At 43.1% G+C, this 15786-nt stretch overlaps 1 protein-coding gene across 1 annotated transcript in view; it reads left to right on the forward strand.

Annotated features, from left to right (window-relative positions):
* The window catches only part of LOC119648454 (serine protease nudel), an 87750-nt gene extending 73697 nt beyond the window's left edge, over window positions 1-14053 (forward strand). The window contains exons 15-22 of the mRNA XM_038050211.1: window positions 5765-5857; window positions 5945-6117; window positions 12550-12711; window positions 12781-12942; window positions 13005-13134; window positions 13205-13312; window positions 13505-13618; window positions 13699-14053. Of these exons, the coding sequence (XP_037906139.1) occupies window positions 5765-5857; window positions 5945-6117; window positions 12550-12711; window positions 12781-12942; window positions 13005-13134; window positions 13205-13312; window positions 13505-13618; window positions 13699-14053 (1297 nt within the window). The remainder of the gene's footprint in view (window positions 1-5764; window positions 5858-5944; window positions 6118-12549; window positions 12712-12780; window positions 12943-13004; window positions 13135-13204; window positions 13313-13504; window positions 13619-13698) is intronic.
* Window positions 14054-15786: the final 1733 nt, after the last annotated feature.

A 15786-nucleotide genomic window follows, 5' to 3' on the forward strand; every position in this document is an offset into this window, starting at 1 on the left:
TGCCGAGGAGGTGCTCATTCCCCAGTAGAAGACCAAACTACTGGTGGAATGCTGAACTGGCCAGCCTTCGATCAGCCTGTCACCGAGCCAGAAGAGCGGCTCAAAGAGCGGTAGGCAGAATTGACCAAGGGCAAAAAGAGCGCGCCTATAAGGAAGCCCGCAAAACCTTCAAGCTCGCCATCCAACGGAGCAAGAGGGAATGCTTTAAGGAGCTCTGTTTAGAAGCAGACGTAAACCCGTGGGGGAGCGCCTATAGAATCGTGATGGGGCGATTCAGAGGCCGATCATCTCCGCAGATCACGTGTCCTACACTCTTGTTAGAAATCATCCAGGGGTTATTCCCTCAGCAAGAGGAGAGCGTAGACAGCTTCCAGCGACCTCTGAACGACACAGCAATACCGCCAGTTACCAGTGACGAGCTGCTGGGGATCTGCACTAGGATAGGAGATAATAAAGCTCCGGGTCTGGATGGCGTGCCAAATAAGGCCCTTAAGCTTGCCGTGAAATCCAGACCGGACATGTTCGCTGAGTTGTTCGAAGCGTGCATGTCCGAGGGAATATTTCCTACATCATGGAAACGACAGAAGTTGGTGCTACTGCCTAAGGCTGGTAAACCACCAGGTGAGCCAACCTCTTACAGACCTATTTGTCTTTTGGACACTGTGGGCAAAATGCTAGAGCGAGTAATCTATAATAGATTACTCCCGGTTGTTGAGAGCCAGGGAGGTCTCTCAGATCGGCAGTATGGGTTCCGTAAAGCCAGATCAACCATTGATGCCATCAAAATGGTTACTGGCTTGGCCGAAAATGCAATCCACGGAAGGGGCAGTACTAGCAAATACTGCATAGTGGTGACCCTGGATGTGAGAAATGCATTCAATTCGGCCAATTGGAGGCTAATACGGGAATCTCTGGCGAAGATTGGTGTTCCCGCTTATCTTGCTGCTATTATCAACAGCTATTTACAAGAACGGAGGCTTTGGTATGACACCGATGACGGACCCCAAGAGTACGTTGTCTCCGCGGGTGTCCCACAGGGCTCCGTACTAGGCCCACTGCTGTGGGACATCATGTACAACGATGTTCTTAATCTTCCCCTTCCGGAGGAAGCCACGGTGGTGGGCTACGCCGATGATATAGCGCTGGTTGTTGTCGCAAAGCATCTCGAAGATGCTGAGTTATACTCATGCGAAGCGATCAGTGCTGTTAAGCGTTGGCTTGAGAGTTCTGGTCTGACACTTGCGGAGGAAAAAACGGAAGCGGTCCTTATCACCAAGCGCCGTAAAAGAAATTTTGCCCGTATTCAAATTGGGAATCATATCATCACTTCTAAGCCTGCGATCAAATACTTGGGAGTGATGATAGATGGGAAGCTTAGCTATAAAGCACATGTGCAGTATGTCTATGACAAAGCATCCACTGCGAGTGTGGCCCTGGCAAGAATGAGGCCGAACGTGGGAGGGCCACGGCATGCTTCCAGGTTGCTTATAGCGAGGGTAGTGAGTTCGATCCTACTCTATGCAGCTCCAGTTTGGGGAAAGGTATTGCAGGTTACATTTAACGGTAACAAACTGAGTTCAGTCAACCGAAGAACAGCCCTAAGAGTGTGCTCGGCATTCAGGACTGTCTCAGATGATGCAGCATTCGTCATTTCTGGAATGATGCCCATTGACATCTTGGCAGACGAGATGACGAATATATATAATGCGAAGTCTATCTCTCCTTTATCGCAGACGAAGAACGCCGAAAGGGAGAGATCGTTAAATAGATGGCAAGAGCGTTGGGAACGCTCGGGAAAGGGTCGGTGGACACACAGGCTCATCTCTGCCATCAAGGAGTGGTTGGAGAGACGGCACGGTGAGATTAATTATAATCTTACTCAGTTTCTCACGGGGCATGGAGGATATCGCCAGTACCTGTTCAGGTTTAAACTGGATACCTCACCCCATTGTCCAAACTGCGATGGAGTCCCAGAGGACCCAGAGCATGTATTCTTCCACTGTCCAAGGTTTGTGGAGGAAAGGAAGAGCCTAGAGGTGACTCTAGGAGAGGTGCTTGTGCCAGAGAATCTGGTGCGAAGAATGCTAACATGTCAGGAAGACTGGGATGCGATCAACTCCATGGTCGTATCTATCCAGAGCAAACTGCGAAAAGCAGAGGAGATCAGAAAAGCGCGGTTACGCACGCCGCGTAGAGACGAAAGGGGACGAAGCTAAAATGAGCTGACTCCGCCCTGTGATGTAATACCGTACGGTGGTTCCACGGGGCTTGGAGGGAGTCGAGGGTGGTTTTAGTGGGTAAGAATCCCACACGCTGGCGTGTCCAGGCCAGTGTCTTTTGAAGATTTCCACCTCCTCAAAAAAAAAAAAAAAAAAAAAAAAAAGACAGACAGACAGACAGACGGTACACAAAACCTTAAAAATGAGACCCGGAGCTACAGTCTGCATGCCGTCCGTTGTGTATGCTTGACACGGCCGGGAAAGTGCTCGAAAAGTTCATCAGGAGTAGACTCGCTGAAGCGATCCGCGCTGCCACCATGTGGTTCATCGAATCGAAGCACACAACCGCCCATCTCGACGGGTAGTGCTCCTCATAACGCTTGATATCAGAAATGCCTTCTATTCCGTAGGAACGACAGGTGCGCTAGGCACATTAGAAAACTCATTCCACATGCCAAGCTATCTCTTGCGGATATTGAGGGATTATCTGAAAGTCGCTAAAGGGCTAGAGGAGGCTATGTATCGCGTTGGGAGTAGCAGATGGATTATTCTAGGGCCGGACCTCTGGAACGCTTCCTAGTCTGCTAAGGGTTGACATGTTAGAAGAGTCGCGCCTGATCGGTTATACAGACGATGTTGCTTGCGGCACTTGCTGCCGGACGCACAGTTGAACAGGCACAAAGCATATACATGCGACGGATAAGTGGGTGGATGACTGCTCATGGTTTCAGCCTTGTCCTGGAAAAACCCAAGTAGTCATCTTGATCGAAAAGAAAATCTCGGTCGGCGAGTTGACTATAGAGTCCAAACCAGCTGCTAAATACCTTGGTTTAATGCTCGACTCAAACATGAGCTTCTTAAATCAAATCAAAGCAGGCCTTTAGTCGGCTAATTGCGAATGTTGGGGTCCCTATATCTACTGGGAGACGTTTTCTTATGAGAGTAACGCAATTCCTCTATGGCGCGGACGTAGGGGCTGATGCCCCTGACAAGGAGGTGCATCGTGAGCGCCTCTCTTAAATGCAGAGACGGGGAGCTTTGCGAGTGGCGTCTGTTTGTCGCATTGTCTCAGAAACGGCCATGATGGTGATCGCGAGGGTGATCTTCCTTGTCCTGCTTGTTAAGGAGCATAAAGCTATCTACAGCAGCATTGGCGAAAACTTATGAAAGGTGCACGCCCGTGAAGAGCGTCAACGCACCCTTACCGAGTGCGATTCTCTTGGCAAAATGAGCCAAGAGGAAGATAGACTGCGCGGCTCATCGACAATTTAGATCCGTGGCTGATCAGAACGTATGGGGAGATTGATTATTTCCTTACGTATCTTCTTACCTGCATAAGATTGGGAAGGTATGAACTCCTGACTGTGTGCGCTGTAATGGAGTGGCGGACGATGCTCAGCACACCTTTTTTCTTGTGAAAGATGAGACGTCAGCAACTTTATGGAGACACAGGGGAACTCGCTCCAGACAACATTGTGAGAGAGATGCTGGAGAGCGCTTGCAGATGGAGTCGTGTTGCATTATGTTCGGGCTGTTCTGTTTGCGAAGAAGATTGAGCTCGACCTGTGGAAGGACCGGATAGTAAGGGATTTCCTGAGCTAATAACTCCCTTCTCACCTTCGCCCTATTTTGAGGCCTAGGTTTCGTTTAGATACCCCACTGTGATTTTTTTCAAATTTTTGGGTTGGGTAGGTTCTGAGAACGAGATCTTTTACACTTTTTGAGTATTACCTTTTGAGCTCTCACTCCTCAAAGTTTCACGCGATATCAAATATGGGGTCAGTATCGAGAAGTACTTATTGAACTCTTTCATTTGATACCCCACTCGATCACATTCTGTGAAAAAAAATGTGCAACTTCTTTCGCATGTAAACTTAAACTTAACACAAAGTAGCGCCACTTGCTGTATGTAAAGGGGATAAATCGGGTATGACAAACAAACAGACAGAGAGGCAAACAGATGAACTTAAAAATATGTCAAATTAATTAAAATTACGATACAAAATGTTACTGTAATTAACAAGAAAACATCATTGCCCCCGAAGGCTATAGAGAACACATAACAAGTCAGAATACCGGAAGCTGGATGCTTCAGATTTAAGGTTTTGTGTTCATCTTATGTGAATTCCTCGTTTCTCCTCCGCATATAGCACATAGCTAAAAATTCAAAATATTCCTTCATTAATTGCTAAACTCTAATGCATGCATGCCTAGGGGCTACTATCATCCTAAATAAACAAACGTTGCCCATTACGTCATACTGATGCACACATATATGAAGTGTACATCATCCAAATTGATTTGACGCGTCTTTAAGGATTTCCACTCTACTCCGTGCTAACTTACGAACATGTCTATCCTATTGGACACTACCCGCAAACTTTATTAGCACATAGATGTATGTTTGTCTCGAGCTAGAAAAGTCGGAAAACCGGAAGCAGGTCGCTTCAGGTATGAAAGCTTTTGTGTATTTCTTTTAAAAAAACATTTGAGTGTGCATTTGTACTAACACATAACATATTCTTATACTATATTATGTGAGAATATCCACTTTCGGGTGATATTGACACTCAAAGTCTTGAATTTGCGAAGAAGCGGCAATTTTGATCTATTATAACTTTGGAATGGTGCGATTTCCGCCAAACTTGGTAGGAACATGCTCTATGTTATAACCTACATTGTTGCTGCTGGTTAGGATGAACTTAAGGGGGCTTATGCAGCCGATTACTAAAAATTAATTTAACATACTATTATTAACTTTATTTGAACAGATATCGGTATGAAGGGTATTTCGGTGCATAGGCACTATATCGTGGCAATCTTTTCATTTTTTTTTTTCAGATTTTTCGGTTGGATAGTTTCTGAGGATGGGTCTGATAAAGATGTGATCACTTTTGACCCCCCGCAAAAATGTCAAAATTAAAACCGCCTTCGGGAAGTACTAATCGAGACCTTTCATTTGATAACCCACATGACCATTTTTGGTGAAAAAAAATTGGCACCCCCCTTTTGGATGCACGCTATAGGTACCTTTGCACCACATTTCATGACAATCGGTTCAATCGTTTTCGAGTAAATCGGGTGTGACAGACAGACATTGAATCAATTTCAATAAGTTTCTAAGGTTTTGTTTCACACAAAACTTTAAAAATGCTATTTAAATCCATTTATTTGTAGGGATTACATCCATGATTTGCGTGCGTGGTGACCCAGTCTCCCCCTCGCTTCTAATCGTAATTAAAGGTCAGTGAATGCAGTGCATTCGTCAGACTTAATAGTTTCCATACCCATACCCGTTACGTTTCCGAATATCGGAACAAAATGTATGTGATGCATACATTTCTTGTTACAGAACTTCAAAAATGCAAAATCTGTTCAAAAATTGTTCTGTTTTATCGTTATCGTTTCAGATGGGATGTGGATTTCTTGGTTGCATATTTCGTGAGTTTGGGCCAATTATATAGGCAACATATTGAACATCCAAATGGGAGAAACTACACAAATCCGGAGCTATCATTCTATGGTAAGCGTACGAAAATAAAAAGGATAGATTGCGCACAGAAAATCGAAGGGAGCAACCTAGTTTTGCTGCATTTAGATGAACTCATTCCTTTCAATCGGGATATTTTGCCAACAAAGTGAGTGAAGACTGAAGGCACTGAAAATATTTATTATTTTAGAGATATGACGCTACTTTTGATCGGTTTCCACCTGTAACATTACAGATCTATTCAAAGTTCCCGCATCTCCAACTCGTCGGAATGTGCTTCAATCATTTGGGGAGGTTCATTATTTCGCTCCTTCAATTGGATAACCGAAGCAATGGGTGACACAAAGTGTGACAAGGAAAGATTTGCTTGTTTTAAATTGAAAGGGGTCGAACCTGAATATTGGAATGGTAAGTTTATTATTTCTCATAAAATTTTATTGGTGAAATGTGAATCTGTGATTATGATTGTCTATAGAATTTCAATGATATGGTAGTTTGAAGTTTGCATAACTAAGGCTGCGCATATTAGATATAAAGGTACATGGAAACCTTTATAAAAGGAGAAAGGATTATATGAAAACATGACCTCCAAATTTGAACTGTCACAACAGTCTTCTTTTTCGAAACAAGTATTAGTGTTGACATTGGTAGAAAACGTAAGGAGTGCGGGGGCTCAGAAAGTACCCAACCGAAAAATCTAAAAAAAAGTATGATAGTCCATGCACATGATATCTACGCTCTGAAATACTCTGCACTACGACATCTGCTCAAACAAAGTTAATAATATTATATTATTATATATTGAAAAGTTATTGCGGACCCCCCTTAAATTGCTCCTAGGTCCGCAATATCTGGAAGCCATATAGACTTCAATATGGAGAAGCCTACTGGAGAGTTTAGTGAAATTTCTGCTATTCTTAACAAAGTTTTAGTAGATCAAAATTGTCTTTTTCGCACTAAATTACTACTCCCTAAGAGCGGGAATATTTATCATATACACACTACGAGGTATATATAAATGGAACCATCTTTTACCCAAATATTATTAAACAAAAAATCAACGGATTCTTTGATACCTGAAGCACCTAACTTTCGATACGCTACGGGTCTTCGTATGGAGGCTGCAGTAGCTTCCGGACAGCATCCGTCCTGCGCGTGTCCAGCTCCTTGGGCTCCTTGTCCTCCAAAAGTACGGAAAGATTGTTGTTATGAAAATATGATATTTGGCCTGACGAATTAAAGTTGGTTGTGGAGTCTATAAAGGACTGTTCTGCAAGTCCACTAACAACCCATAGTGGCACAAGAAGTCATCCGCCAGGATGAATCGCCACGAAAACATCCTACGCAAGCCCAGACTCACGTCCACTTGCCTATACCCGCCAGTTTCAACGGTTGAGAAAAAAATTCGATGGTGCCGGGATACGGAAAGAACCGAAACCTCCGCACCAGTATCTATGATATAACTGCACCTGCTGAGAGGTCATAAATTGTTAGGCGACGTGGCGCTGCGTTCTGGGTGGCCATCGCCAGGACCCCCGCGGACTTATTTTTTTGAGGTAGACGCAAATTTACACGGGATCGTACATCTGGTGGCTTTTTCGCCGAATCTGCGATGGTACCAACAAATGCTTCGCTTAGTTTGTCCTGATGACCTGCTACCCGATCGCCCTTTTCAAGCAGAAGACCACGAGCGAGCTCGCGACCTGGTGCCCGAACGCTGAGCATCCAGCGTCGCCCTCATTTCAGCCATACTGGCCACTAGCGCGGCTATTTCACGCTTCAGCTCGCCAACTTCGTCCGAAGGCTGCTGAACGGCCGCTATCGTTGAACGCGCGTGTACCTCGTGCACCTTATCGGCCGCAACTGCCAGCGCCTCCAAAGAACCAGAGACGCCCGCGAGGACCGCCTGGGTGCCCTCCGGGAGTTGTCACAGCTAGAGTTATTTCAACAAGTCGTCGTCGAACTGGTTTCCAGCCAATTGTCTCATTTCGCGAAGCAATTGGCTGGGAGTTCGACCGCCCAACATCAAACCTGCCAGCAAGTGGTCCAGCTTAGCTGACTCACTTACCGACAGGTGCTTGATCAATTCGGTCTTCTACAGTATGTAGGAGGCCGATTTCACAATGTGGGTTCGAAATAAATTTCAAATGTTGTTAAACCCGCTGCGCCACACTAGTATGCCCACCACATCTGCCCATCTTACAGAACGGAACGACCACCATGACAGCATCCACCATGATTTTCTCTACTTTTAAAACGAACTGGCTTGGGGATAAATCCTCCACAGAACATATTGCTTCCCGATTTTTCTGCTGATAAGTTTTTCGAGCGCTTTGCCAACCGTGTTAAGCAGATAGTGATCGGTATGCAAACGGCAACTCGGAGTCTCCTGAGCCTTTGTCGTCGGGTCTTAAAAAAGTACGCGATATGTAGGGACTAATGCCTGTACAATGAAGTCCATCTGATTAAATGGGCAAGGTCTCCGCAGTACCTCGATTTGCCGAGTAACAAGCAAATAACCGAGTCCCCACGCTTGCTTCGCTTTTGTTGATTGCGCTGAGGACTCCTCTTTCACCTGACCTGCACTCTTTAATTGTTGTACATGCCAACCCAAAAACTCATTTAAATATTTTGCTTGCAGAAATTTTCAAACTTTCAAAAATGATCATTAATTTTTTGTTGTTGTTTTCCCCATGTATTTCATTAATCGACCATATACATCCCTTGCTGTGTATTAACAAATACAATTTCAGCGTTTATCTTGGGCAATTGTAACGAATTTATGTATGTGACTATTGATGCAAGCAATTGATGCTGTGCAGATTTTTGTTGTGGGTGGACGTTAAGGTCAGTTCGTGGAAAGCACCGTTGGAAAATTTTTTCTTGGTTTTAGTACACGAGTCGGATTTGAGAGGTGAATGGAGCGAAAGGTAGAGTTTGATTTGCTCTTTGGACGTGAGACGGGAGGGTTTTTTTCTGTTTGGATTTTTTGTTTGGGCTGAAGGGATAAACAGATAATTAACAGAAACCCGCGAATAATTTATCAAGCCATCTCTCGCTGGGCGAAACTAGAAGTTGTCGTATAGGATAATCCTTTTTAGAAAAAACCTCAAAGCCAAGGACTTTGAGTATAACGGACCTAGTTTGAAGCGATGCTGTGTACGGTATTTTCGAACTGAACCGTGCTTGTTGTAATTTTAGGGTAATGTCTTGGGCGTAGGCTGAAGTAGCAGCAAAACGTGTTTCGAGCGGGAAAAGTAGACAAGCAACAAACCAACTTGGCAATTGGATTCTGCCGGCAACCAATTGCCAAAAACGGAAACATCTGATTCTTCAGAAAGTTTCCATTTAGTACATTTTAAATGACGTAAATGTAAATTATGGTAGGGATCCTATCACGCACAATACACACAATGGAAATATCACAGTAAAGTGAAAAGTTTTACATACTAAATGGATTAGGAGCTACCTAGAAATGGAACAGTCATGCATTCAACTATTTTTACATAAGGACGTGAAGGACCTCGCTTACTGGCATCGAGTCTCATACAGTGTCATGGAATTCGGCCAAATGGCCCTGGGCTAAAAGACAGAGATTAAGCGCAGTAAATTGTAACCTGTAATTGTAAATAGTAGTATTAAGTTAGGATAAGTGGTATCTTAATTTTAAGTAAGTAATATAAAAATTTCTAGTGCTTGTAGGGTGAGCGGAATTTACAAAATTCCATTTGTCCTGAAAATAAGTTTGTTATGATCGATGTACAACGTAAAATATACACAAATATAGTAAATTAGGTAGAAGGCCGGGTTGGTTAAACAGTTGTAATAGCCACCCGTTGCAATAAAGTTAGGCTAGTTAAACTAAGTTTTGGTAAATTTAGGTGACGACGTTAGAAGTAAGACACTATTAAAAATTAAATCAAATCAAAAGATGGGATTGTTTCTGCCAATGGCGGTACCGAACTTAATGTCGATTGACTTATTAACAGCGTTAAATCTGATTAATCTGGTCCGGAAATACAACAACACTTAACACCAACATGAAGCTCAGGCTGTATTACTTTATGGGAGTTGTGTGGAAAGTGAACGACACTATTACTCACAAGCTCCTTGCTTTCATCAATTCATGTGTATATAATTTGATTGGGGTATTCTGGCCTGAGATAATAACAAACAGCGTTCGGGCCAGATAGCCAAGTCCACTACGGGTAATGCCATTTTTTCAAGATGGCCGATGAGCGGGTATCATAGAACAACGTGGCGTGGTGAGGAGGAGTACCAGCTTCTGAGAAAATCGTGGGACGAGCTTTAGTACTTCGTCACGAACCGACAGCGATGACGCGTAATTGTGGTGTTAAATAGGAGCTTATTATATTGTGTATTAAGCAGTAAATTTCTCTGCATAATTAAGCAAAGAGGACTCTAAAGAGATGTTCACCTTATATGTACATATGCATGTATGAATGAAAGGGGCTTCGTTGTACTTACGTTCCAACATTAAAGGAGATACTTTTTAAGGTTTTGTGTAAAACATAACCTTATTAAAATTGGTTCTCTGGTGGTCTCTCTGTCTGTTTGTGCATCTTTTCTGAGAAACGATTATACCTATTTAAATGAAATTCGATGGAGAGGTTGGGACTGTGAACTCTACGTTGACTCTACGGGGAGAGAGGTCCCCATACATTCCAAAGGGGGATATACATTCTTTTCTCGCCGAATATAGTCACCATTAAATATCAAATTAAAGGTCTCGATTAGTACTTTCCGAAGCCGGTATTAGTTCGGTCATTAATTGTGAGACGAGGGGGTAGAAAGTTGACGGGACATTCTCAGAACCTACTGAATCGAATCTGCAAAAAACACGCAGCTGCCTCTATATAGTACACAGGCTCCAAAATACCCTCCACACCGTTATATGCCCAAATAAAGTTAATATACTATATTACTATATTTTTGAGAAAATTGTTATAATATAGGCTATGGTACAAAGCATGGTACTACCAAGTTTGGTGAAAATCCCACTCATCATCATCATCAATGGCGCAACAACCGATATCCGGTCTACGCCTGCCTTAATACGGAACTCCAGACACCCCGGTTTTGCGCCGAAGTCCACCAATTCGATATCCCTAAAAGCTGTCTGTCGTCCTGACCTAAGCCATCGCTCCATCTCAGTCAGGGTCTGCCTCGTCTTCTTTTTCTACTATATATTACCCTTTTAGACTTTCCGGTTTATCCACAACTAGTCGCTGGTGATATCGCTCATAGATTTCGTCGCTATGTAGGGGGCCATCAATTCTTCGGAGGATTCTTCTCTTGAACGCGGCCAAGAGTTCACTGCTTTTTTTTTCTAAGAACCCAGGCCTCCGAGAAATACGTAAGGACTGGCAAGATCATAATCTTGTACAATAAACGCTTCGACCCTATGGTGAGACGTTTCGAGCGGAACAGTTTTAGTAAGCTGAAACAGGCTTTGTTGGCAGCCAACAACCGTACGCAGATTTTATCGTCACAATCGTTATCGATAGTGATTTTCAACGGTCTCAAAGTTGTAGTCCCCTATCTTCATTGTTTTCGTGTGACCAGTGCGATCCGATGTTGTTCGTCTTGTTTTCATTAATGTATAGAAGGTAGACTGTACGTCTCGGGTCGTTCTTCCCATAATGTCAATATCGTCAACTTAGACCAGTAGTTGGGTGGAATTAAAGAGGATGGTGCCTCTTGCATTTACATCTGCATCGGAAATCACTTTCTCCAGGGCCAGGTTAAAAAGGACACATGATAGGGCATCCCCTTGTCAAAGACCGTGGTTGATTGTGAATGGTCTGAAGAGTGATCCTGCTGCTTTTGTCTGGCCTCGCAGTTAGTCAGGGTCAGCCTAGTCAGGCTTATCAGTTTCATCAGGATATCGAATTCACTTTTAGCGATGTACAGTTTTATCCTGGCTATGGTGTTATAGGTGGCCTTAAAGTCGATGAAAAGATGGTACAACTGATGTCCATATTCCAACAGTTTCTCCATCGCTTACCGCAGAGAGAAAATCTGATCTGTTGCCGATTTGCCTGGAGTGAAGCCTCTTTGGTATGGGCCAATTATGTTCTGGGCATATGGGGCTATTTGGCCTAATAAGATAGCGGAGAATATCTTGTAGATTGTGCTCAGCAACGTGATGCCTCTATAATTGCTGCTCCACGTGATATCCCCCTTTTTATGTATAGGACATATAATGACTGTTTGCCAGTCGTCAGGCATTGATTCGCTGTCCCATACTTTGAGCATCAGTTGATGGTGTAATTGGTCGCCTCCATATTTAACCAATTCCACTATAATTCCATCGGCTCCTGGGGATTTATGGTTTTTAAGCCGGTCGATTAGACGGACTGTTTCTTCTATGCTTGGTGGTGGCAGCATTGTCCATCGTCTTCAGTTGGCAGGACCTCCAACTCACTGATACTTTTTGGTTGTTGAGCAGTTCATCAAAATACCCAACCCATTTCTTCAATATGCCCATTCTGTTGGAAATCAGATTCCCTCTTTGTCTCGGCAGGATGAGCATCGAGGTGTATAAGGCTTCATCCTGTTGGCTTGTTAGTAAAACATCCGCGCCTGGTGTTGTAAGTTATACTAGCTGAAAATTGTATGGTGTAAATTCACTGCACCCCAAAATACTGAATATCTCACACTAAAATTAGTGATCTGACACGCTAAATGCAAATGCATTACAAATTGCGAGCAGTTCTACATTCGAATATTCTTACAGAAGAAATATACCAGCAGGTTGCGGCCTTCGATTTGTTTTATTTTGTTTTTCTATTTCACTTCATTTCATGTATCCAATAGATTCCAACACGACTCTCTATGGACTAATTGCATGCAAACATAATGAAGTAGGATGGTTTCCAGGAGGATTCTTTAATACTAATGCAGCCAACTACAACAATGAGACCTTAATTCCAGTTCAAACACTTGAAACTTTCTCAGCTTCCGTTCAAAAGACAATCGGTAATTCGAATAACTTTACTCAGAAGGTTTAAATAAATAGCTCAATTATACATATTTTTGCTCTTTCAGGAAGTTCGCATTGTCCAGTGTCTTATCCTCCCCCGCCATGTCCAACACACCGATGCTCGTTAGGGAAATGTTTACTGGAGGAAGAGGTTTGTAATGGAATTCTGGACTGTGGAATAGACGACGGAGACGAAAACGATGAAAAGTGTGACGTTCTTCTGAAAAGTAAGTAACACGATCAGTTCATATTAAGGTCAAGTACGGAGTAAAAACGGTCATCTTTTCAGGATGTCACTTCTCTGAGATGAAATGTCCAAATGGCAAGTGTGTTTCCAAGTCCAAATTCTGCGACCATGCTAATGACTGTGGTGATTGGTTTGACGAGCCCAGTAGGTGTTCCTGTCTCACATATCTGAGGTAATCAGCAATCAATCAATGGATGACACCAGCATGCTGAAGATGAAAAATCTCCTTAATCTTTCAACAGGGTAACCGACTCATTGCGGATATGTGACGGAATTCGCAACTGCTGGGATAAGAGCGACGAAGACCCGAACATGTGCAATTGCACCTCGACGTCTTTTATGTGCGGCAGGTGGGTAAGCTAACTTAAAGAAGGGTTTCAAAATGCTTACATTTCAAATCGAACCGGGTTCACAAATGAAATATGCACACAAACTATACTTTCACATACTTACTGTATTAGAGTCTTACGAAGCGACGGGCAAGTTTGCTTTTATGACTTTGCGAAGGTCTAATAAATAAACACATCCTGTTGAATTTTCAGTTCCAATCAATGCGTTCCTACAGAATTTGTGTGTGACGAGAAAACAGACTGCCCAAATGGCGAGGATGAGAGATTCTGCTTAGAAACGACTCATCCCCGACAACGTCATGACAGGTACAAGAGCTGGCTTTTCGCTATCCACGTATAACTTCGCATCGACAGTGATTGATAATGTTTACTTGTTATTTCCTCAGGGATGGATATCGGCAAGTGCTGGAAAGAAACTACGGAGTGTGGCATACAAAGTGTTTTAGTCGGTCTCTACCACCCAACGTAAGCGACGTGGAGAAAATTTGCCACCAGTTGCCAGGTGGAAGGCCATCAGACAACCCTTTATTTAGGTTGATTGAATTTGATGGTAAGAATGATTCCGCACTAATCAGCGCTTATGGAGAGCCTACGAAGCTTATAATCACTAACAAATTCTCCGAGTTGAAAGTGAATGATGGTATAACGTTACATATCAAGCCAAGTAGAAGCTTAGCCCAGCCTACGGACTGGACTGCAGAAGATAAACGGACATGTTACATGCTGGAAATTAAATGTTAAGAGCATTACTATGTACATGCATATACTCTGTAACCGTTCCGCGGTTGTTCAAAAATGTATTTTTTAAAAAAGAAAATTAATTTTATTTGTACTTTTCTTAGCTTAAGTTTGGGATCATTCAGTGATGTAATATATTTGTTGTGTACCTTTTAAGGTATTGTGTAAAATAAAACGCCTGTCAGCCACACGCGATACTAGGAAACGGCTGAACCGGTTGGCACAAAATTTGGCGAGAAGGTGTTGTCTGCGAATACTTTTACAGTGCAAGTTGCCCCATTTTGAGTTGAGTTTCAGGTGGGCTTGCCTTACTTGCTTACTTTTTCATAGGATATGATCATGTCGGGTATCAAGGATATGATCATGTCAGGTCTCGTTCTCAAAACCTATCCAACCGAAAAATCTGTAAAATTCACAATGATGTATCTATACGAAATCTTACCTGAAAACACATTCCATTCCGATTTCTTCTCAAATAAAGATCCTGATGGTATATTACTATATACCGTTATTCTAAAAGTACAAGATTTGACATTGGTATAAGGGATAAAGCATAACTTTGGAAATTTTGAATGAAATCCAACTACTATGAACAAGATTATCGAAAATCGAAGTTTGCATTTCACGAAATTTACAACGCAGGACTGCGATTTTACGCCGCGCGGAAGAACCAGTTACGAACTGCCTCCATCCTCAGGATATTGTGGATCGCTTTCATTTATTTTTCCGACGCCCTCCAAGTAATTCCAGAGGTTGGCATATAGTCCATGATATTCTCGGACGCAGCGCCTCGGGCAATGTGCAGCAGATTTCGGGCAGTTAAAAATAACGCGCTCCAAATCCTTTGGAATCACCCCACATGTCGGCTAACGTGGGTAGTCGTCGCACTTGAAACGATAAAGGGGAGAACTACACCCTTAGTGACCGCTTAGGGTGGCTGGGTCATAAAGACGTCGACCTTCGTTCGCCATGATGCCTGATGTTGTACTGTAAGCGTATGATTTTCACAATGCTCTGCATCGGTATGAGGCTGATTTTTTCTTATTTCCCTTTTGGTACAATGTCGAGATTCAGACAGAAGCTGCGCAAAGCAAGATCGAGCTGACAACCCTTGAGATAAGGAGCCGATGGCTTTGCCTTGGGTCACCCACATTCGTAACATTTACGCCAATAATATTGCGACTCCGGAAATTTTTGTTAGTAAACTTTCGAAATCTAGCTTGAAATTTAGTTTTTGGTCAATGAAGTATTTAAGCACTTTTTGCGAAAGGTTGGTGTATTCGCTAATCCTAATCTATATCGATATTTGCTTACGTCGTTTGGTGATCAGAACTACGGCGGTTTTATGCTTTGCGGACGCCAGACCCGTGTCTTCTAGCCTAGATCTGATTTCCCACGTTCCTTCGTTTGTCAAAATCTCGATCTCCTTAACATCTTGTTCCAGGATAATCACTCCGATGTAATCTGCGAAGCAATTCTTGCGGAATCCCAAAGACCCCAAACGTTTGAGGTCCATCGTCCGAATCGTAACACAATAGCCGCTCCCGGTAGAATTCTATGACAATGCGGTCCAGACATTCGGGAATGCCTAATTAGCTGAAGCGTCAGTTATTTTCATCTACCTCGCAGAATAAGAGGCATTTCTCAGGGGTCCTCATACATGCAAAAGAGGGATGTAAATTATTTTTTTCACCTAACATAGTCATGTTGGGTATCAAATGAAAGCTCTCGATTAG

Source organism: Hermetia illucens, chromosome 2 (assembly GCF_905115235.1).
Source record: "Hermetia illucens chromosome 2, iHerIll2.2.curated.20191125, whole genome shotgun sequence".
Lineage (NCBI taxonomy): Eukaryota > Metazoa > Arthropoda > Insecta > Diptera > Stratiomyidae > Hermetia > Hermetia illucens.